The 19,760-nt window shown below is 56.1% G+C and overlaps 12 protein-coding genes across 12 annotated transcripts; 4 read left to right on the top strand and 8 right to left on the bottom strand.

The window, feature by feature from the left end:
- Positions 1-163: 163 nt before the first annotated feature.
- Positions 164-1,865, bottom strand: KRP23_10239 (uncharacterized protein; the record flags this gene model as incomplete). Its single annotated transcript, XM_067880665.1, has 2 exons — positions 164-994; positions 1,068-1,865. The coding sequence occupies 2 exons, from the start codon at positions 1,863-1,865 to the stop codon at positions 164-166; spliced, it is 1,629 nt and encodes a 542-aa protein (XP_067742069.1).
- Positions 1,866-2,589: 724 nt separating this feature from the next.
- On the bottom strand, positions 2,590-3,123 carry KRP23_10238 (uncharacterized protein; the record flags this gene model as incomplete). Its single annotated transcript, XM_067880664.1, has 1 exon — positions 2,590-3,123. One exon carries the CDS (start codon positions 3,121-3,123, stop codon positions 2,590-2,592), a length of 534 nt encoding a protein of 177 aa, XP_067742068.1.
- A 267-nt stretch (positions 3,124-3,390) lies between these two features.
- On the bottom strand, positions 3,391-3,969 carry KRP23_10237 (SH3 domain-containing protein; the record flags this gene model as incomplete). The annotated part of the gene is made up of 1 exon (XM_067880663.1): positions 3,391-3,969. One exon carries the CDS (start codon positions 3,967-3,969, stop codon positions 3,391-3,393), a length of 579 nt encoding a protein of 192 aa, XP_067742067.1.
- Positions 3,970-3,992: 23 nt separating this feature from the next.
- On the bottom strand, positions 3,993-4,577 carry KRP23_10236 (SH3 domain-containing protein; the record flags this gene model as incomplete). Its single annotated transcript, XM_067880660.1, has 1 exon — positions 3,993-4,577. One exon carries the CDS (start codon positions 4,575-4,577, stop codon positions 3,993-3,995), a length of 585 nt encoding a protein of 194 aa, XP_067742066.1.
- A 637-nt stretch (positions 4,578-5,214) lies between these two features.
- On the bottom strand, positions 5,215-5,755 carry KRP23_10235 (uncharacterized protein; the record flags this gene model as incomplete). Its single annotated transcript, XM_067880659.1, has 2 exons — positions 5,215-5,503; positions 5,718-5,755. The coding sequence occupies 2 exons, from the start codon at positions 5,753-5,755 to the stop codon at positions 5,215-5,217; spliced, it is 327 nt and encodes a 108-aa protein (XP_067742065.1).
- A 193-nt stretch (positions 5,756-5,948) lies between these two features.
- On the top strand, positions 5,949-6,418 carry KRP23_10234 (uncharacterized protein; the record flags this gene model as incomplete). Its single annotated transcript, XM_067880658.1, has 2 exons — positions 5,949-6,098; positions 6,167-6,418. The coding sequence occupies 2 exons, from the start codon at positions 5,949-5,951 to the stop codon at positions 6,416-6,418; spliced, it is 402 nt and encodes a 133-aa protein (XP_067742064.1).
- Positions 6,419-6,525: 107 nt separating this feature from the next.
- On the bottom strand, positions 6,526-7,626 carry KRP23_10233 (Histidinol-phosphate aminotransferase 1; the record flags this gene model as incomplete). Its single annotated transcript, XM_067880657.1, has 1 exon — positions 6,526-7,626. The coding sequence occupies one exon, from the start codon at positions 7,624-7,626 to the stop codon at positions 6,526-6,528; it is 1,101 nt and encodes a 366-aa protein (XP_067742063.1).
- A 179-nt stretch (positions 7,627-7,805) lies between these two features.
- On the top strand, positions 7,806-10,031 carry KRP23_10232 (putative protein S-acyltransferase 23; the record flags this gene model as incomplete). The annotated part of the gene is made up of 1 exon (XM_067880656.1): positions 7,806-10,031. The coding sequence occupies one exon, from the start codon at positions 7,806-7,808 to the stop codon at positions 10,029-10,031; it is 2,226 nt and encodes a 741-aa protein (XP_067742062.1).
- Positions 10,032-10,314: 283 nt separating this feature from the next.
- Positions 10,315-10,773, bottom strand: KRP23_10231 (uncharacterized protein; the record flags this gene model as incomplete). The annotated part of the gene is made up of 1 exon (XM_067880655.1): positions 10,315-10,773. One exon carries the CDS (start codon positions 10,771-10,773, stop codon positions 10,315-10,317), a length of 459 nt encoding a protein of 152 aa, XP_067742061.1.
- Positions 10,774-10,936: 163 nt separating this feature from the next.
- Positions 10,937-17,755, bottom strand: KRP23_10230 (uncharacterized protein; the record flags this gene model as incomplete). Its single annotated transcript, XM_067880654.1, has 2 exons — positions 10,937-13,011; positions 13,969-17,755. 2 exons carry the CDS (start codon positions 17,753-17,755, stop codon positions 10,937-10,939), a joined length of 5,862 nt encoding a protein of 1,953 aa, XP_067742060.1.
- Positions 17,756-17,887: 132 nt separating this feature from the next.
- KRP23_10229 (uncharacterized protein) lies at positions 17,888-18,452 on the top strand (the record flags this gene model as incomplete). Its single annotated transcript, XM_067880653.1, has 4 exons — positions 17,888-18,007; positions 18,064-18,105; positions 18,171-18,245; positions 18,321-18,452. 4 exons carry the CDS (start codon positions 17,888-17,890, stop codon positions 18,450-18,452), a joined length of 369 nt encoding a protein of 122 aa, XP_067742059.1.
- Positions 18,453-18,692: 240 nt separating this feature from the next.
- KRP23_10228 (uncharacterized protein) lies at positions 18,693-18,972 on the top strand (the record flags this gene model as incomplete). Its single annotated transcript, XM_067880652.1, has 2 exons — positions 18,693-18,800; positions 18,877-18,972. 2 exons carry the CDS (start codon positions 18,693-18,695, stop codon positions 18,970-18,972), a joined length of 204 nt encoding a protein of 67 aa, XP_067742058.1.
- Positions 18,973-19,760: the final 788 nt, after the last annotated feature.

Here is a 19,760-nt window from a genome sequence, read left to right as displayed (position 1 = left end):
ATGTGTGTACGCTCTTGCTGGACACTTCGAGAGGTGTCTCACTTTGAAAAGAAACAATCTACCAGTTGTCCAACCACCGTAATGAAACGAAATGAAATACATTTACGAAGAGCATTGTACGCTAGGCTATAGCTCGCCGACTGATCTGTTCGATATGGCAGGCTTATACAGAGCCCTCAAACTTGCCTTCCTCCTCGGCCTCGTCTTCGTGCTTCTTCTCTGCTGCGTCATCCTTCACGAGCGCACCAGTCTCCATGGATTCGTCCTCCGACGAGGCATCCTCGTCGCCCGCCATAGCCACGGCCGCTTCGTCCTCGTTCAGCACCGATCCACTGTCAGCCTGATTGCGGACTTTCCGCGCAACAAACGCGAGCGCAACAGCGATGATACCCACAAATCCGCCCACGGCCGCACCAATCTGAATGAACTGGGTCGATTTTGAAGCGCTGGCCTCTTCAGCATTTTCAGTGGCGAGAGCCACACTTTGGTCCTTGAGCTCCTCCTGACTCACGGTAGCCGACTCATCCAGCGATCCAGAGGCGGATTCCGAGCCCTTCACAAAATCAATCACATCGTCAACAGCGTCCTGCGTGCCGCTCTTGGCGTGCTGGTACGCATCCTCCGTCGCGCTCTTAGCCGAATCGTAGGCATCCTCCGTCGCATTCTTAGCGTGCTCGTAGGCGTCCTTCGTGCCGTTCTTCACGTGGTCATAGGCGTCACCCACAGCACTCGAGACAGAGTCAATGGCGTCGTCAACCCATCCCTTCTGCTTTTTCTCATCCTTCTCGTCCTCCCCTTCCTCGTCGTACGAGTCGTATGAGTCCTCGTCTTCATCCAGATCGTGAACATCCACCCACTCGGCGTTCGAACCAGAGGCTGAAGTCGAGTCCGATCCGTTCAGGAAGTCCTTGACATCGTCATACGCGTCCTTCGTGCCGTTCTTGGCGTGGTCGTAGGCGTCCTTCGTGCTGTTCTTCACGTGCTCGTAGGCATCCTCCGTAGCGTTCGCCACCGTGTCGATGGCGTCACTGATCCATCCCTTATGGTGCTTCTTGCTTGTGCTTCACTTCCTCCTCCGCACTCGCACTGCCCTCGTCCGAGTAGCTCTCGCTGCCCTCATCCGAGTACTCGTCACTTCCCTCCTCTGAGTCGCTCTCATTAGAGTAACTCTCACTTCCCTCTTCTTCCTCCTCGTCGTCTTCCTCTTCACTGCCTACAAACTCCACCGAGCCATCAAACGATCCAGAAGCCGAGTCGAAAAACTCCACGGAGCCGTCGAACGAGTCAGAGGCCGAGTCCTCCACGATCACAACCTCGACATCAGCGTACGACCCAGAGGCGGACTCCACGACCTCCACGATCTCGTCCACGACTTCCTTCTTGTGCTTGCTGCTCTTCTGCTTCTGCTCCACGACTTCTTCCTCCTCAGAGGCCGAGTCAGACTGCGACTCGTCTCCCTCGTCCTCGCCGCTCTCACTTTCGCTCTCCTCGTCCTCGCCGCTCTCCGACTCTTCAGACTCGGAGCCATCATCGGCCTCCTCGCTGTCATCGCTGCCGCTCCAGCTCGGTTCCTCTCCCACGACCTCCACGTCTGCGAGGCTCCCGCTGGCGCTGCCGACTTCGGGGGCCCACACGGCCTGGCTGCCGCTCGAAGAAGCAGACGCCGCATCCGTCGCGACCTTCTTGTGGTGGCGCCCGTGGTGGTGCGCGGTCTGCTCGCCCGAGGCCACGGATGCGGCCGCTAGCGCTGCTACAAGTAGGAAGAAGTTTCTGCGGAACGCCATATTGAGTCGTTGGCCCTCCAGAGGAATTTGGCGAATGATCTGAATGCTGAAAGCCGAAAGGCCAGGCAAGCCCACACCCATTCGTCATATTTGAAACTGACAATATCTGCTGACATATTTGGTATAGCAGGTTTGCGGCATAGTTTGACGCAGTGACAAGGCGGAAATTCCAATGAATACCATGATTTGTATGTGTTTATGAAGGTCGTGGGTTGACAAAAATCCGAGACACTGCACCGACGCAGTTGGCGTGGGATGTTTATGAAGGGAACGCGGTCGCTGGTTCAGGCATTGCCTGCCCGCAGCAAGTCTTAAAAGATACTTTGCTGTTGTTGCCGTGGCGGGTCTTGTTTGGTTTCCTCCGTAACCGCCAACAGTTCTTTCCGACGTGCGCCAGGAAGGCGTCACGCTCGAGGCTCGCATGAATGAAACGGGCTTGTCTTGGTCGCTGGAATGGCCATTGACCATTGGCCAACCACTGGCGGCAAAGCGGTTCTGACACATGTCTTCGGCTGTAGTGGATATTGGCGCGCATATGGCCTTGGTGATTGCTGCACTGCGGCTGTCCGCCCGACGAGGAAATCAAGCCTGCCTTTGAGTGCGGACTGCAGCCTGTGCCGACTGATTCAACCCACAGTACAACCACATCGTTGCTGTCGCAACGATGAAGGCCGCGAGGTCGACAAACGCCGAGTTTACGAACGCGACTGATCTGAGTCCGCTTTCCAAACAATCGCATTTTTTCGGATGTGGATCGAGGTGCTTCTTTGACATCTATTTGGCAAGTCCTAAGCGTATCCGTCCACTATCGAGGCCAGTCGCTAGGCAGCGGCAGCTCCTCCATCTCCATAGACTCGTCCCCCGACTCCATGTCGCGGCCAAACGAGTCCTCATCTTGATGCCGCCCTTCTCCTCTCACAATCGTGGCTCTCCCGGTCATATCCTCCTCCTCCTCGTCATCTTCCATCATTTCGTCCACGTCCAAATCGTCCTCTTCCTCTTCTTCCTCCTCATCTTCGGACGAACTCGACCTCACAAAGTGCATATCCGCGTCCTGTGGCACCTCAACGCCCAACGAGTCGCTGTCCGGTGCTGTCACTGCCTGCTGTGGCGCACTGCCGGCTCCCTCACGGTGGAACTTGACACCGATGGGCACCGCCGCCGGGCGGTTCACCAGCTCCTGGACCATGTTCTCCAGCGCTCTTTCTTCGCGCTCGAGATCATCCAGGTCTTGCGCGTATGCGTACGTTTCCCCCACACGCAATGATCCGCCGCTGGCGCCGTACAGCTCGCTGATGCGCGGCGTCAACGACGGGAACTGCCCTGCACCAGACTCCATCGCCGCCAGTTGCCGAATTCTGGCAGATACGATTCGACCGGTATCATACCGGTTCTGCCTCGTCGCACGTCCTGAAATGGCTAAAATGGGTACGTTAAAGTCCCACTGCAGCATTCCCAAGTTGGGACCCAACATGAAGGCAAGAAGCACTTCTTCATTAACTCCCTCGTATAAAATAAAGCGAGCATTTCAAATGGTTAGTGCACGCGTACACGAAAACGTCGAGGCGCGCCAGAAATGCCAGCCTGACCTCACACACGTGTTGCCCTAGGCTGCAGGGATCATCGATGTCGAGGTAACGAGCTGGCTGGTATTGCGTCGCCCGGAGTGGACGCTGACACTGTAGACCAACAGGTTTCCGCAGTTCGCGCAGGCGTTCGGGTTACTCTCAGTTGTGTGTGCATGGCCGCACGCATCGCATGCCAGACCGGTGTACGTGGGCGCCAGCACGGGGAAGCCGTTCACGTACTCCCGTTGCATGCCGAGCGCCTTGTCCAGCGCTCTCCACAGCGGCTCGGCCAGCGAACATGCCACTTCCCCACCCAAAAGCTGCCTTGCCGTGACATTCGGCCCATAACACTTGGCGTTCAACGATTTGCGCGTGCAAATAACACCCCCGCTGAGTCCAATGCCTCCATAGAGTCCCTTGCTGTGGCTGTAGGAGTAATTAGGCGCGATGCCGCCAACTCCGACATTTAGCGCGGCGCTAGCAGCTCGACCAATGGGTCCCACTGCGATGTCGAGCTCCGACCCCAGCTGCACTTGTCCATTACGCGTGAACACCTTGACAGCACTTCTCGAGTTCAAGATGATCATGTAGTTGACAACTTCCCCTCCGGCCATCATGCCGAACCCAAAACCTCCGGATGTCAGGAAACTCGGCGCCGACCATCCTCCCGTCGTGCGCGAGATGATAAAGCCTTTCCAATCTTGCCAGAGAACAAGAAGCCCACTTTGTACATGGTGATGAACACCAACCCGTACGCTTCAGCCATCAGTTCGTGCGGAATAGACTGGTCCTTGAGCAACTTCGGAGACAGGAATGTCTCCACCACTTTTGCCGCGTTGTCCATCTCCTTCTTCAGTTTCGCCGTGGCTTTCACGCTCATGACGTGTCCGTTGCCAGGCAAGTGGGAGCGTATCGACTCGAGTGCTGCCAGAGAGTTGGAGCGCTCTCGCAGCGCCGCCGCCACCTCAAACTGCGTCAGATGAGGAGCAGTCGGATCCGCCCGACTCAGCAGCGCGTCGTCCGCGGTGTCGGCCCTGGACAGCGTCGCTCGCTGCTGCTCCTCCTCGTTCTGTTGTTTTTGCTGCAGGATCAGAGCCTTGGTGGACGGTTTACGCATGGAGTGCGACGCACTGCTGCCGACGGAGGATGACGAGGACGTGATGGAGCGCGGCTTGGGGGGCAGGCCAAGGCTCGGCGGTGCGGCAGCGTACGAGGAGTTCATCATTGGCCAAGCGGTTGTAGTGGGATCGCTGCAGTGCTGGCCGACGTCCCGTCGAGCTGCGAGGAAGCGTGAAGTTTCAATTCAATTTTCACACACTCGCTCTTTTTCTGAGCATAGAGCTGATGAGAATAGACAACGCTGGTGGCATCTTTTCCGCGGATTGGTGTACAGAACGTAAGTGGTGTTCACCACACCAGACCCAATGTTGTTTTCTGGAGCGATGGCCAGTTCCCAGAACTGGAAGCAGCCTGGAAGGAAGCAATTTACTTCCGCCAGAGCTGCGTCACTGTTTGCTTGAAGCAACCAATGCCAACGACGAGCATTCTGGTATGCCAAACTGTTTCTGCGTGTTTTTCTTGTTTATCCCGTGCACTTAACGGCCCCCCTGCATCCATGCGCCTCGTGACTTTAGAAACTTCCTGTCCTTCCCTATCGACGACATCACGAGCCGCACGGCTACACGACGCCCTCCTCCCACTTCATCTGCCTGTTATCTTCTCGCGCACCAACCGCCTCTCCACCAAAAGAGAGGACAAATAATCGAGTTGTTGATTATCCTTCAAGCCACCAGATCGACTGCTCCATATGACGAAAGTGGCGGCGCTGCGAAGCTCCACCGTTGCTGTGATCCTATGCCCGCTTAGCTCCAGTGCGTGCGGTGCTCCTCGTCGTTGGCCTTGATGCCCCACTTGACAGTCCCCACAAGCAGAACCGTGGCCGGGATAAGCACCAGGCCGTTCTCCTTGATCTTGCGGATCGTCTTGGTCGGCAGCGTCGCGATGAGGCTGCGCACCGGGTGCACCTCGTACGGCGACAGGTGGCGCGTGGTGCGGCCGAACTCGGGGCCGACTTGGACCAGAACTTGACGAGGTTCACGCTGGGCGGCATCGTTCTCTACGTGGGCTCCGACTGACGCTTCCGCTGTGCTTCTGGTGGTGGTGACCCAACGGGGGACGCCACGGACGAGCGGCTAGCAGGAAACACCTCTCGCCGAATGTATGTGAGCACCGAGGGAGAGAAAAACCTCGAGTGGAGATACCGGTTTCTACCGATGAGCTAAGCGTCGCGTTTCTACGCGCAGTTCCCGACCGGTTCAAAGCGGTATGCCACACCAGATTCTACTCACACTGTACAGAATTGTACCTATGTCCCAAATACGTGTCCGACTTTCGGCGAGCCATTTCTCCCAGCAAGAACGCAACGCGATAGCAGCGGTCTGGGCGAACAGCTCGCCATCACCGCCTCCAGTTCCAACACCAGCTCCTGGTCAGCTTTATTCTCTTGTCGTGGATACAATTTCGCAGTATTCGCAATAGTGACACTAAATAGTGACCACTTAATTGGACTGCCGCCTCATTTCGATTCCTGCTCAAGATGGTCGAATCTGGAGAGCAAGTCAACGGCACGGCCGCGGCTGCGTCAGCGGGCGAGACGGCGCTGTCGGAGATGAACGCGGCGTTCGCGAGCTGCCTGTCACTCGTGTGCCCGCCCATCCAGTACCCGCCGCATTGCCGCTTCAACCCGGTGCGAGACGCGGCAGACACGCGGAGATCGAGGCGCGACTGGAGGAGTTCTTTCTGCACGCCAAGCAGCTGGAGCAGCTGTTCCTGAACGACGCGGCGGACACCTTGTCCTCCGTGAGTCTTGAGACGTCCACTACGGACGCGGAGGTGGACTCAGAGGCCGGGCGGCAGCAGCAGAGCGAACTGGAGATGGAAGTTCTCAACTTGGAGGCGGAGATCGCTGAGAAGAACGACCTGATCGAGAAGTACACGGACGTGGTACGAGGTTGGGAGGGCAAGTTCAAGAGGCTGGACCATCGGATGTCACCGGACAGGGAGTGAAGAGGGAGCAATACAGGAGAGCTGCATGTTGTGTATTTGTTTATGTCGTGTTTGGCCATACACACGTCTGCTATGAGAGAGAGCGACGCTAATGTATTGCGTGCAGCTTACTGGAGAGGCTCCCAGGCCTTGAGCAGCACGGCCGTCTGCTGCGGGTTGCGGACTGCGATGCGGACGAAGGTGGGAAGGTTGTAGCCGGGCTTGCCACTGCGCACGGGCACGCCGTGCTCCTTGGCCAGCTTGCAGGCCTCTTCGCACACAGCGGCGGACTTGGTGTCCACCCAGATCCATGACAGGAAGGGCTTGCCGATGCACTCCCACGTCGGGAAGCGCTTGGCCAGCTGCTCGACGGCGTTGGCGCGCCACTTGGTGGTGACGTCCCAGGTCTCCTGCATGTAGGCGTCGTCATTGACCACAGCAGACACGAAGGCCAAGGCCATGGAGTTGACGGACCACGGCACTTGCTTGCGCTTGATGGCCGCCGCGTGCTCGGCCGTGGGGGCCACGACGCTGCCAATGCGCAGCCCCGTGCAGGACCAGATCTTGGTCCAGCTCGTCATGACCCACACGTTGACGTGTCGGGTCTCGCTGAGCTGCTTGACCCACTCACGCTGATGAATGAGCGAGTCCTCGCGCCAGTGGGGTCCCACCCACGGCTGCATGCTCTCGTCGATGATGATGGTGTGGTTGTCGGGGCAGTTCGTCTCGATGTAGCTCTTCATCTCGTCCACGTTCATGTAGTCGCCCGTGGGGTTGGTGGGGTTCACGAGGCACGTGAGCGCCGCCTTAGGGTCGTTCCAGGCCAGCGTCTCGCGACCGTCAGCCTTGCTGGAGCGCTCGTACTCCTTGTACTGCGTGAGGGTGCCTCCCGGGCGCCACCCGCCGGGCTGCACGCTGCGGATCACCAGGTCGATGAGTTCGCTGGCACCGTTGCCCATGAGCAGCAGCGGCAGATTCTGCTGCCCGTGCGCGGGCCACAGGAACTCGGCCAAGTGGCTGATGGCAGGCTGGAAGTCGGCGGGTGGGTAGTGGTGTACGGTGGCTATGGCCTGCGTGGCGGCCTCTAGCGCCTTCTTGGGCGTGCCCAGGCCGTTGGTCGTGACGCTGAAGTCCTCGGCGAAGTTGGCCAGGAACTTCCAGTCCTGGCCGCCGTGGAACGTCTGCGTGGCCGAGTCCCACACAGCGGGCGCAGAGGAAGAGGACGCCATCGGAGAGCTAAGCTGAATGGTCGAGGGGGACGAAAAATGACGTCGCCAAGCTCCAACACGCAGTAAAAAAAGTGTATCCAAAGCAAATGTATTCACTCTCGATGAAGTAGACAATTCTCTCGTTAAAGTATCCGCTGAGTTTTTTTTCGGTCTCTGCCAAACTCCGGATCTCGAGGCGAATGCGAGCAGCTCCGTCGGCTGACGCGGTCACTGAGCTGACGCCGCTGATCGGCGGTGGGCCGACAGCGGGCCACCCGCGTTCCAGCTCGGACTCGGGTGCACCGCTGTTGTCGCCCAGCTACGCGGCATCGTCGCCGTCGTCCTCGGCCTTCTCGCCCTTCGCCGTGCGACCCGGCGAGGAGGCCAAGACGGCGTCTCCGCCGCGCTCCGGCAACCTGTCGACGCTCCTGTCACAGCACGAAGACGCTGATGAAAATGAGGAGAACGAGGCCAGCGACGAGGACGAGGTCAGCGAGAGCCAGTACGCATACTTTGCGTCCCCGGCCAAGGTGCTGGGGTCGGCCTGCGTCAAAGGGGACTATTTCCAGGCCCAGAGCGCCGTAGAGATGGCCGTTAGCAAGGCAGAGAGGCTAGAGCAGCAGCAAGAGCACAAGCACTCCGAGACACAAGTTACCGACGCCGCCAGACGCCGCGTGGCTGAGAGCGTCTTCCGTCTGCTTACGGTGCACGAAGCGCGGCATCAGATGAACGCGCTGCACCTTGCGGTGCTGTATGAGCACCCGACGGTGGTGACGTACTTGGTGTCAGTTGCCAACAAATACTTGCCGAGAGATAGAGAGGCGTTGATGAGGGACAAGAAGAGGCACATTCATCTGCGGACGAACGGGCATGGCGGTCCCGAGTGCGCGTCCGATAAGGAGGAGCTGGAGGATGAAGAAACCAACAGCAATGCTAGTACAGAGACGCAGGAACAAGAACAGGAGCAGGAACGCGCGTGCGGCACGCTGCAGGACTTTCTAGACAGCCGCTGCGGAGACTCCAAGCACCGCGCTACGGCACTGATGTTGTGTACGTCCGTGGCGTGTGCCTCCACGTTGATTGACAGTGGCGCATCGCTCGATGCCATGAACTCGTCGGGGATGACAGCGATGCATTATGCGGCGAGCACGGGCAATGCAGCTTTCGTGAGTCTGTTGGTGTACCGTGGAGCGGATGTGAACCAGACGGATAGTCGCGGGGCTACGGCCTTGCACTGGGCTGTATTTGAAGGGTTTCAGTACACAGCTATGCTGCTGGTGGGGTATGGAGCGAATCAAAAGATCTGCGATTCGGAAAAGCAGACCCCGCTTATGATCGCCAGCGCTCTCGGGGATGCATTTTTGGCGAAGCAGCTTGTGGTAGAAGGAGCACCTGTGAACGCCAAGGACAACCATGGTAGAACAGCGATGGATATTGCGCGACAAGGTGCGCACTTCGACACAGCCAGTGCGTTGAAAGCAGGTTCGTCGGACCGGTTTGTGGCCTGGGCCTCGCGTAGGGGTGCTTCCGTGCTCTTCTTTTTTGGAATGGTGTTTTCGACTGCTACACTTTCGATGATTTTTGCGGTGCCGTGCCTGCCGACTCAGGCACCGTCTCAGACAGTATGGTACCAGACAATGGGGCTGGCATTTTTGACTTTCACGTGTATCATGTACGTGTACGTTTGCATCAAGGACCCTGGGTACGTGCCACGCTCGATACGTCCCGCTTACGAATTGCTGGCTACGGAAGATAATGCCGTGCCGTGCCCAACCTGCGTCACAAGAAAGCCACAGCGCTCCAAGCACTGCTCGGCTTGCAGACGCTGCGTATACCGTTTCGACCATCACTGTCCGTGGATAAACAACTGCGTGGGAATCGGTAATCATCGCAGTTTCCTGATCTTCCTCATCACGCTGTCGAGTTTTTGCTTCACCATCGGCGCCATATCAATAAGCATTTTATTAGGCCGTGTACCTCTCCATCCTCCTGCTCCCAGCATCGGAGATGACCCTGGAAACTCTGCGTTATGGCCGTGGCGATGGTTGCAACCCCCTGAATGGGCACTTGACGGGGGAGTAAACTCGCACACGGAGCCCGCAACTATGCTGTTACATGGTATCCACGGTATCCTATTGTTATGTGCGGTTGTATTTGGCATGCCAACGATCACGTTGCTGATGATTCAGCTGCGAAACGTGAGCCGCAACCTGACGACAAACGAAGTCTTCAACAAGGACAAGTACCCGTATCTGAAGACGCCAATGGATGAGTTTTACAATCCGTTCGACCGCGGCTGCACCCACAATTTCGCCGAGGTGTGCCGAGGCGATATCCCCGCAAACGAGGAAGCCGGAGGTAAGTTCGATGACACAAGGAGCTCTGCATTGCAAGAGCACGACGTCAGCACTCTCAGCGAAAGGTAGGACAGTGATGTCAAGGCTGGTTACGCTGCCAGAAGCTCATTTTTGCCGATCGACACGCCACAGGCAAAGGTGGCGAGTTCTGGAACCCTCTATGAGGTCTGCAGGGCCCACCTTACCTTGAGACTGCGCCCTACGAGCTGATGGCGAGAGCAAGAAATTATTAAAACGATAACAAGGCTATTGATACTAGTGTGGCTGGTCTCGAATGCAGCTTTCTGTTATGAATAGCGGCAGCCCGTTGTATAGTTTACTATTTGCCCGATACATGTTTTTGGGTCCTATTTTATCTACTTGCTGGCTGGCTGACGGAGTTGTAGCCTTTAGCGGCCTGCACGATCTCACGCGCGATTTTCTTTTCTTCCTTGAGCTGCAGCAACTTCTCTCTCTGACGCGCATTATGCAGCGCGTCGTGGCGCTTCATCTGTACGCGACGACGGAGCTCCTCCTCCTCGCGTTGTTTTTTCCTCTCTGCCTCCTCGGCCAACTTGAACTCCTGGTCGATGATGAACAGCTTGGATTTTTGTTTGTCCAGATCCACGATACGGCCGCGCTGGTCAACTAGGCCAAGATCGTTCAAGTGGTTTTGAAGAGGACGGCTCTCGAAGTGGTGGCGCAAGTTTCGGTCCAGCAGCGCGTTGTATCGCGGCAGACGCTCCTGGTGCACGCCTGACAGGTTGAAGCCGTTCTCGCGCTGCCGGAGATATTCCTCGCTCTTCTTTTTAGAAATTGTGTTCCCAACCATTCTGTTGTTCAGTCTGGGGTGCAGGCTTGTTTCCGAATGATGCTCTCACGTAGCTCGTTGCGACGTCATAAGACTGAAAGCCCAGTGCATCCCGTTCGAGAATATTGGCGAGCTATTTCAAGCTCCTCCAGAGGTGAAGACTGAAAATAACTCAACCGCCATGCTAATCAGTTGGTGGTGGTGCAGATGTGACCGTGTTCGCCACCCAGTACGAGGCATGGAGACGGTCCCATGGCTTCCAGCTATTGATTAGGCGCTCATTTGTTGCTTGACGGACCTCAAACTGGAAGGTTTTGTCTGCATTGGTCTTGTTCAGCATCTTCATGGTGCACAGAACTAAAGCGGCATCATCCTCTGTTGGCCCACCCTCTTTTAGGCTGAGCTGCTTTTCGACGTCGGTCCCTTGAAGTAAGGCTTGCATAGATATCACAGCTTCTTGAGTCAAATACACCGAGCGAAACGCGTTGTCGTCCGTTCTAATGCATATACACACCAGCGCGATCACGTTGCGAGGAAAGATAAATTTGCTTGACCCTGGCAGGGGCAGGATCTTGACGACAGTCCCATCCCAACGCAAATGACGGTTCACCGTGCCAGAAGACTCGTTCGTTTGTTCCCCACCTCCTTCATGAGCCTGCAGATCTTGGGTGAGCCGTTCTTGCTCAACCACCTCAACATAGTGCTCGTCACATTCTTGTGATGGAACGAAGTCCATTCGCAAAATATCTCGCTCCACGTATTTCTTCAAGTGGGCGAGTTCTTCAAAGAATTCACTCGAAGTGGGCTCTGACGCAGATCTACGCGATGTGGAAATGCCCGCTTCGCGCTGGAGACACTGGAAATGATTCCAGAATGGAGAATTCTTGGAGGGGAAAGACACAATCTGTGTGCTTTCCACCAAAACGCAGTCCAAAACGCGCAGTTGTTCATCATAGTGCGATACCTCGAGTCCACTCAAGCACAAAACTGCACCTTCTTTCCAGATACGCTTGCTTCCCCGGCGGAAGGCAAACGAGGAAGATGAGCCGCGTTTCAAAGGGCTAGTTTTCTTCTTCAGCATGCTGACTTCCATTCCGGAGACGCGAATACTCATCAGGTGCCGACTTTTGTCGGTGACGAAAACGTGCTCAACGTACCGAGATTCTTTCGGTTTGATAGTGGGGTCAAGCAGCGAGACCTCTGCCTGCCTCTTAGCTGCTATACTAGAGCCATCTTGCGTTTCTCGAGTTGTAACCAATACAACGCAGACGCATACATCGATAGTTGGTCTTCGTTCATTCCTGCGGTCACTCTCGAAGTTGGCTCGGTAATCAGTTGTTGCTTGTTGGACGTCAACGCACACACGTTGGTTCCGCTTCAGTTGAGCAGTACCCTTTGCTTCTTTGTCGTCCAACGATAAATCGTCGTGAACTTCCTCAAAGCCGCTATGCTTTGTAGAGCCCAGTCGTACAAATGCGTCCTGGCCCCGCCCGCCGTCTACCTTCCAGTTAACGGTCAAGCTGCTTGCAAAGTACTCGGCACCTTCTCTTAACACACTCGAGAGCAATTCCTCTGACGGCCGCCAGACAGTTAAAATACCGCAGCCCACTCCTTGATTGCCATTGGAAGGATGGGTGCATTCCACGTCCATCTTGATAAATGGAATTGGCGGTGGCACATCAATCTGGTCGTCGTTCAGCCAATCTTCTGCTCCACTACCTACCCCATGTTGTTGGATCTTTCTCTGCATGGACGCCCGCCCATACTCCGATCGGAGCTGGAAGTACGTCGGCAGCTGTTCTTCGCAAAGAATTCGCGGTCCTAGCGTCCACTCGTTCGCCTGAAGGTGCAGAACTGGAGAGATGCGGGTCACCCGGATTCGCACTGAGCGAACCATACCTCCACCGACCTCTAAGCTTTTCAAAGGTACACTCTTCAGCATTGAGAACGTGAGCTGTGGCTGCTGCTTCCGGGCCCGTGGGTTCGTAGGAATCATGAAGTGCAGTTTCTCCACTCCTAGTCGAGTCTCAAACCTTGCACGACGTGTGCTATTGTAGCGCAACAGCAAATATGGCCACTGCGTTAGGTCCTCTTTAGCCAGCAAGGGGTTCTTCCACTGTGATTCACGAACAATGGCACACTCCAATGGATCGATGCCTTCCGTTGAATTTTGCAGACCAGCATTCCACGTAGCGATTTTAGTTCCAACTAAACTGGACTTCGCATGCGATTTCCAAAGCATCGCCGCTAAGGGAGCATCTGGGACAGCATATACAGAATACCATCCGTCTGTCAGAACTAGAGACATATTCCAACAGGCTGGGAGTTCTTGGTCGATGGAGTTGTTGTTGTCAGTAGGGAATGGCAACAAAGCAGCAATGCAGAGCACCATACAGCTTACCGAGCTCGCATCTCGATGGAGAATTTTCTTCAGAATTGAGCGTTCCGCGTTGTTCAAATCCCGCTGGTACCGATGAGTTATTTGTTTCGCGACTTGATCCTTCGTCAGGTATTGTTTTAGCAAGAGACGAGGGAATAAACGTTCCATAGCAGCCAATTTCCATACGATCCACCGATAGTGATTGAGAAACCACGCAAAAGTTGCCCCAGTGGTCTCTAAAATGTGAACGCCTGCTTTAAGTTGGCAATACAGCTCACGAGGGCCTATGAAGACTGTATTGTCGTAAGAGCGTTCGGAGGGGTTCACCAAGTCACCATCGTGTGTAAAGCCAACATCAGCGGCGTTTGCCGCTGTAATCGTGTTCAATACTTGAAGATAAGACAGTTTCCAGCCATCTGCAGGAAGCGTATGGTCTTCATGTAGCCCCACCAAGACCGGAAATGAAATCTTCATAGCCTCATTGTAAATGAAAGGCTGGGGCTCGGTGCGGGTCACTTTCTGCTTTTTGCTCGTTGGAACTGTGCGGTACCGAACATCTTTGAGGCCTTGAGCGTCGATGACACGTAGCTTTTTGCTTGCAACCGGTGGGTGAAATCGCTTTTTACCGCCTACACGTGATTGAGATGAGGTGGACAATTGCACAGCTCTCTTCGCAGTCATATGCTGCCTCGTCGCTTGATGCTGAGGATATCTGCCGGTCAATCTTGAGTTTAACTGCGTTGAGCATAGCGTTGGGCGCGAAGCTTTAGAAGCTTCCAACGCTGCTGTCTTCCGAATCAATACATTTTCAGGGTGCACATTTTCCTTGTCTCTACCGTTAAGTCCCTGGCCTTGACGAGGTTGGAAAGTAGTTGCACGATCGGATATTATTGGTCCACCGCTCCCGCGAGCTATCCGAGGAATCTCAGAAACTTGACGATTCACCAATACCCGCGTGCACGTAGATGAGCCCGAAACTTTCTCACTGTCCATATTCCGCAAACCACTTCTCGAAACTTTCACCTCAATATCACCACTCACACTACCGGCTCCACGTCCTTCATCCGACATGGGCTCCTCCTCGCTGCGAAGCTTTGCTTCATAAGCCTGTAGCTGCACCTTCGATACTGACACCGCCTTCCCGGAGCCGGTCTGGAACAGACTTGGTACAGTGGCCGCGCTGTCGGCCTTAGCATTGACTCCTCCACCAGCACCATGCACGTCACGCCGTTCGCTCGTTGTGGACGCTGCCACCATCTCCTCCTCGCTGCGAAGCTTTGCTTCATAAGCCTGTAGCCGCACCTTCGATACTGACACCGCCTTCCCGGAGCCGGTCTGGAACAGACTTGGTACAGTGGCCGCGCTGTCGGCCTTAGCATTGACTCCTCCGCCAGCACCATGCACGTCACGCCGTTCGCTCGTTGTGGACGCTGCCACCATCTCCTCCTCGCTGCGAAGCTTTGCTTCATAAGCCTGTAGCCGCACCTTCGATACTGACACCGCCTTCCCGGAGCCGGTCTGGAACAGACTTGGTACAGTGGCCGCGCTGTCGGCCTTAGCATTGACTCCTCCGCCAGCACCATGCACGTCACGCCGTTCGCTCGTTGTGGACGCTGCCACCATCTCCTCCTCGCTGCGAAGCTTTGCTTCATAAGCCTGTAGCCGCACCTTCGATACTGACACCGCCTTCCCGGAGCCGGTCTGGAACAGACTTGGTACAGTGGCCGCGCTGTCGGCCTTAGCATTGACTCCTCCGCCAGCACCATGCACGTCACGCCGTTCGCTCGTTGTGGACGCTGCCACCATCTCCTCCTCGCTGCGAAGCTTTGCTTCATAAGCCTGTAGCCGCACCTTCGATACTGACACCGCCTTCCCGGAGCCGGTCTGGAACAGACTTGGTACAGTGGCCGCGCTGTCGGCCTTAGCATTGACTCCTCCGCCAGCACCATGCACGTCACGCCGTTCGCTCGTTGTGGACGCTGCCACCATCTCCTCCTCGCTGCGAAGCTTTGCTTCATAAGCCTGTAGCCGCACCTTCGATACTGACACCGCCTTCCCGGAGCCGGTCTGGAACAGACTTGGTACAGTGGCCGCGCTGTCGGCCTTAGCATTGACTCCTCCGCCAGCACCATGCACGTCACGCCGTTCGCTCGTTGTGGACGCTGCCACCATCTCCTCCTCGCTGCGAAGCTTTGCTTCATAAGCCTGTAGCCGCACCTTCGATACTGACACCGCCTTCCCGGAGCCGGTCTGGAACAGACTTGGTACAGTGGCCGCGCTGTCGGCCTTAGCATTGACTCCTCCGCCAGCACCATGCACGTCACGCCGTTCGCTCGTTGTGGACGCTGCCACCATCTCCTCCTCGCTGCGAAGCTTTGCTTCATAAGCCTGTAGCCGCACCTTCGATACTGACACCGCCTTCCCGGAGCCGGTCTGGAACAGACTTGGTACAGTGGCCGCGCTGTCGGCCTTAGCATTGACTCCTCCGCCAGCACCATGCACGTCACGCCGTTCGCTCGTTGTGGACGCTGCCACCATCTCCTCCTCGCTGCGAAGCTTTGCTTCATAAGCCTGTAGCCGCACCTTCGATACTGACACCGCCTTCCCGGAGCCGGTCTGGAACAGACTTGGTACAGTGGCCGCGCTGTCGGCCTTAGCATTGACTCCTCCGCCAGCACCATGCACGTCACGCCGTTCGCTCGTTGTGGACGCTGCCACCATCTCCTCCTCGCTGCGAAGCTTTGCTTCATAAGCCTGTAGCCGCACCTTCGATACTGACACCGCCTTCCCGGAGCCGGTCTGGAACAGACTTGGTACAGTGGCCGCGCTGTCGGCCTTAGCATTGACTCCTCCGCCAGCACCATGCACGTCACGCCGTTCGCTCGTTGTGGACGCTGCCACCATCTCCTCCTCGCTGCGAAGCTTTGCTTCATAAGCCTGTAGCCGCACCTTCGATACTGACACCGCCTTCCCGGAGCCGGTCTGGAACAGACTTGGTACAGTGGCCGCGCTGTCGGCCTTAGCATTGACTCCTCCGCCAGCACCATGCACGTCACGCCGTTCGCTCGTTGTGGACGCTGCCACCATCTCCTCCTCGCTGCGAAGCTTTGCTTCATAAGCCTGTAGCCGCACCTTCGATACTGACACCGCCTTCCCGGAGCCGGTCTGGAACAGACTTGGTACAGTGGCCGCGCTGTCGGCCTTAGCATTGACTCCTCCGCCAGCACCATGCACGTCACGCCGTTCGCTCGTTGTGGACGCTGCCACCATCTCCTCCTCGCTGCGAAGCTTTGCTTCATAAGCCTGTAGCCGCACCTTCGATACTGACACCGCCTTCCCGGAGCCGGTCTGGAACAGACTTGGTACAGTGGCCGCGCTGTCGGCCTTAGCATTGACTCCTCCGCCAGCACCATGCACGTCACGCCGTTCGCTCGTTGTGGACGCTGCCACCATCTCCTCCTCGCTGCGAAGCTTTGCTTCATAAGCCTGTAGCCGCACCTTCGATACTGACACCGCCTTTCCGGAGCCGGTCGTGAAAAGTGTTGATGCCATGGTGTGGCATCGGTTGGCGTGGTGTGGATTGGTTACTGTGGTTGTTTGAAGAGGTTGAGGATCCGGAGATAATTCCTTAAACAGTTTTTCTGTGTAGTCTGTTAGACGAGCTTTGGAAATTGCAACTGTATCCCCTGCTGCAGTTTGAAATAGGCTGGATACTGTTGCCCCGGAATTGTTTTTTCCAATCGTCGAAACCCTGTGACACCGATACTGTACTTTTGCAGCGTTGTTTTCCGCATCGTCAGGAAAGTATGCAGGACCGCTTGCTTTGGAAAAGTCGACATCATCAGGCTGAAGGTTCTGTGAGTTAACGGTCAAGGCCCCCGTCGTCACCTGAACTTTATGTTCTCTGTTTTGAGCGGAAAAGCACTCGCCGAGATTAGCAGCCACTTCGACGTTGTTCCCTTCAAACATCACATTAGCACCGACTTCCTCCACGTGACCACTCGACACAGTGGCCACCTTTCCTGACCGCGTCTGAAACAAGCTGGAAACTGCAGTCGGAGACGTACCAACTGACGAGTTTCCTTTTTCGCGGTTGGCGCCATCGCTACTTGACACTGCGGTCGTTGCTGCACCGTTAACGCGTGCGTTTCTACCAGTCTCTGAAGGTTTGCCTCCAGTTTCACCTGTGCCTGGAGCACCGACGTCTTCGTAAGCTTCATCAAACTGCGGTGCTGCATACTCTTGCATCTCGACCGAGCTGTATTGCTGCGTCCAGGGCGCCTGCGTGGCCTCCTCCTCCTCTGCAGAGTTCGCCACGGAGCTCCAGAGCCCACTGGACTGTGTGCAGCTGCCAAGAGGTGGGATCGGAGGCTCTTCACGTGCTGCCTCAGACGCTTCTGTCCGTCTGCGTTTCTTGCTGCTGCTGCGCGCGCTGGTGCGGCTCTTGGCGCGCCTTCCTGTCCTCCTCATCGTCAACGACGGCTCCTCTAGCGACAGCCGCGCCACCTTCTCGTCCTGGAACATGAGGATCTGCATGGCCGTGTCGAAGTCCTGTTCGAATACCAGCAGGTCGTCGAACGCCTCGCGCCAGTCGACTGCGTCGCCTCCTTCCTGCTCCTCCATGTTTGGGCAAGTGCGGAATTTCTTTTTGGCGCGCGGGGGAGTGGTGCACACCAAATGACCATCACTCGTCGTGCCAAACGGTAGCATTGCATGATGCAATTTGCATTATTCACATCGTGAAGAGGCGCAACGATGCCGCAGCCCGTGCTCAACTTGGGCCTGCTGGGCGCGGCGAGCAAGGACACCGCGGCGAAGAGGGGCGAGGAGAGCAAGCTCGACCATGTCATGGCGCTGCAGGAGGAGCCCATTCAGGTGAGATCTCTGCTGACTGGGTCTATGCCAACATCGGCGTGACGCTCGTGCTGTAGATTACGTTTCTGCTGCCAGATGACTCGATGGTGTCCAGCGAGGTACATCCTGGTGCTGGTTGGCTCTGATAGTGATGGCTCCAACGTTGTTGCACCCTGCTTTTCAGTTCAAGAAGGGCCACACGATTGCCGTGCTGAAGGCTTTCCTGGAGGACGAGTGCGATCTACAGCAAGATCAAACGGTGAGTGTGTTGGATGTTTTGGTCTTGCTGTTGATAAAATAGCTCCAGAGTTGCTGACCGCTTCTTATTGCGCAGCAACTTTGTCTAGACGGCACTGTTCTGCTGGACCCGTTCTCTTTGACAGATTTCCCGTGCGTCTTGGAGGCGTCTGCTATCGACGTCCAAGTGCGACGCTACAGCTCGGACGACGCCAAGAGCCGCAAGTGAAACAGGGTGATTTGCAGTTAGATATTACGCATAAATCCGCGATTATATTGTCGCTTTGTTGCGGCTGTATGCAATGCTGATGAGATCTGCCAGGAAGAGCACAAGGCCGAGCTTTGATACATCGAAGGTTTAAGTAATGTGGTGTACGTAATATATGTATGCCACCTAGCATATGTACGTCACTCCACCTTTATTTTGAGGGTCCTCCCCCACCGCTCATTCGTCGCGACTCTCGGAAAGATGCCGTACCAAGTGCTGCCAGGCCTCGTGGTTATCTCCGTTGCCTTCTCGCTGATGGGCGTGGGCTACGGCGCCGTCAACAAGTGGCAGGCCCGCAACAACATGCAGGTGCGTCCGTCGTCGTGTGCTTGGCCGCCCGCGTATTTCTAACGTGCGCTGGTTCGTTTATGTGGTGGACATTCAGAGCAAGCTGGAGCTGCTGACGGACTGGGACCGCATGATGGACGAGCGGGACCGGAAACTGGCGGCGAGGGCGGCGGCCTTCAATGCGAAACAATAGCAGAACAAGCCGTCGACGAGGAATGAGGAGCGGCCTCTACTGTGTTAAACGAACCGTACTAACGGGCAGTGTATTGGACGAGCAGCAGGGATTAAAGAATGCATTCCCCAGTCCCCCGCTCGCGACTCGAGTAACCAACCGTCTTGGCGCTCCGAGGGGAGGTGAACTATGTGAAGGTGAAAAGAAAAGAAAAAAGAGTAAGAAGGAAGCAGGTCACGCAGCACACACGCTCGATGATTTCGAGATGTATTTGGTTATATACCCGCGTTCAACAGGTTCGCTTGATGGACGTTTTTGAGTTGTGCAAATGACGAATTAGACAAGATACGCAGGCCGTTGCACACGAGGCTCACAGCAAAGTGGACTGGCAGATTCCTACGCTGAGATCTCTGTCTGCGAGTTCTGCGGTTTGATATCGTCCGTCGTCGTCACGTTGAGACTGCAAGCAATTCAAACAGATCCCAATCAAGTGCGAGATCACATTTTAGATCCGGCATGCGGCGCGATCTAACTTCAAAACCCCTTGCTGGTAGCAATGCTACAGCTATTGGATATGCATGGTCGTTTGTGTTTGTCGACATGTTAGTTTAGTTAATAAGAAATCCGAGCCCTGCCACGGCCCACGCAGCGACTCAATATTGCTAGAGTCGCGACGTGATCCCGCGCCCAGGTAGCTCCTTCTCTCTCTCGCACCTTCACTACGTGTCTCGCCACCACGAAAGGCCGAAGTTCTCATCGGGAAAATACTAGTACAAAGCGGGCAGTTCCGCGCGTCATCACACATCTAT

Source organism: Phytophthora ramorum, assembly GCF_020800215.1.
Source record: "Phytophthora ramorum isolate Pr-102 chromosome Unknown Phyram_PR-102_s0009, whole genome shotgun sequence".
Classification (NCBI taxonomy): domain Eukaryota; phylum Oomycota; class Peronosporomycetes; order Peronosporales; family Peronosporaceae; genus Phytophthora; species Phytophthora ramorum.
The sequence above is the reverse complement of the archived record's forward strand: the minus strand, read 5'-3'. Positions and strand labels throughout refer to the sequence as shown.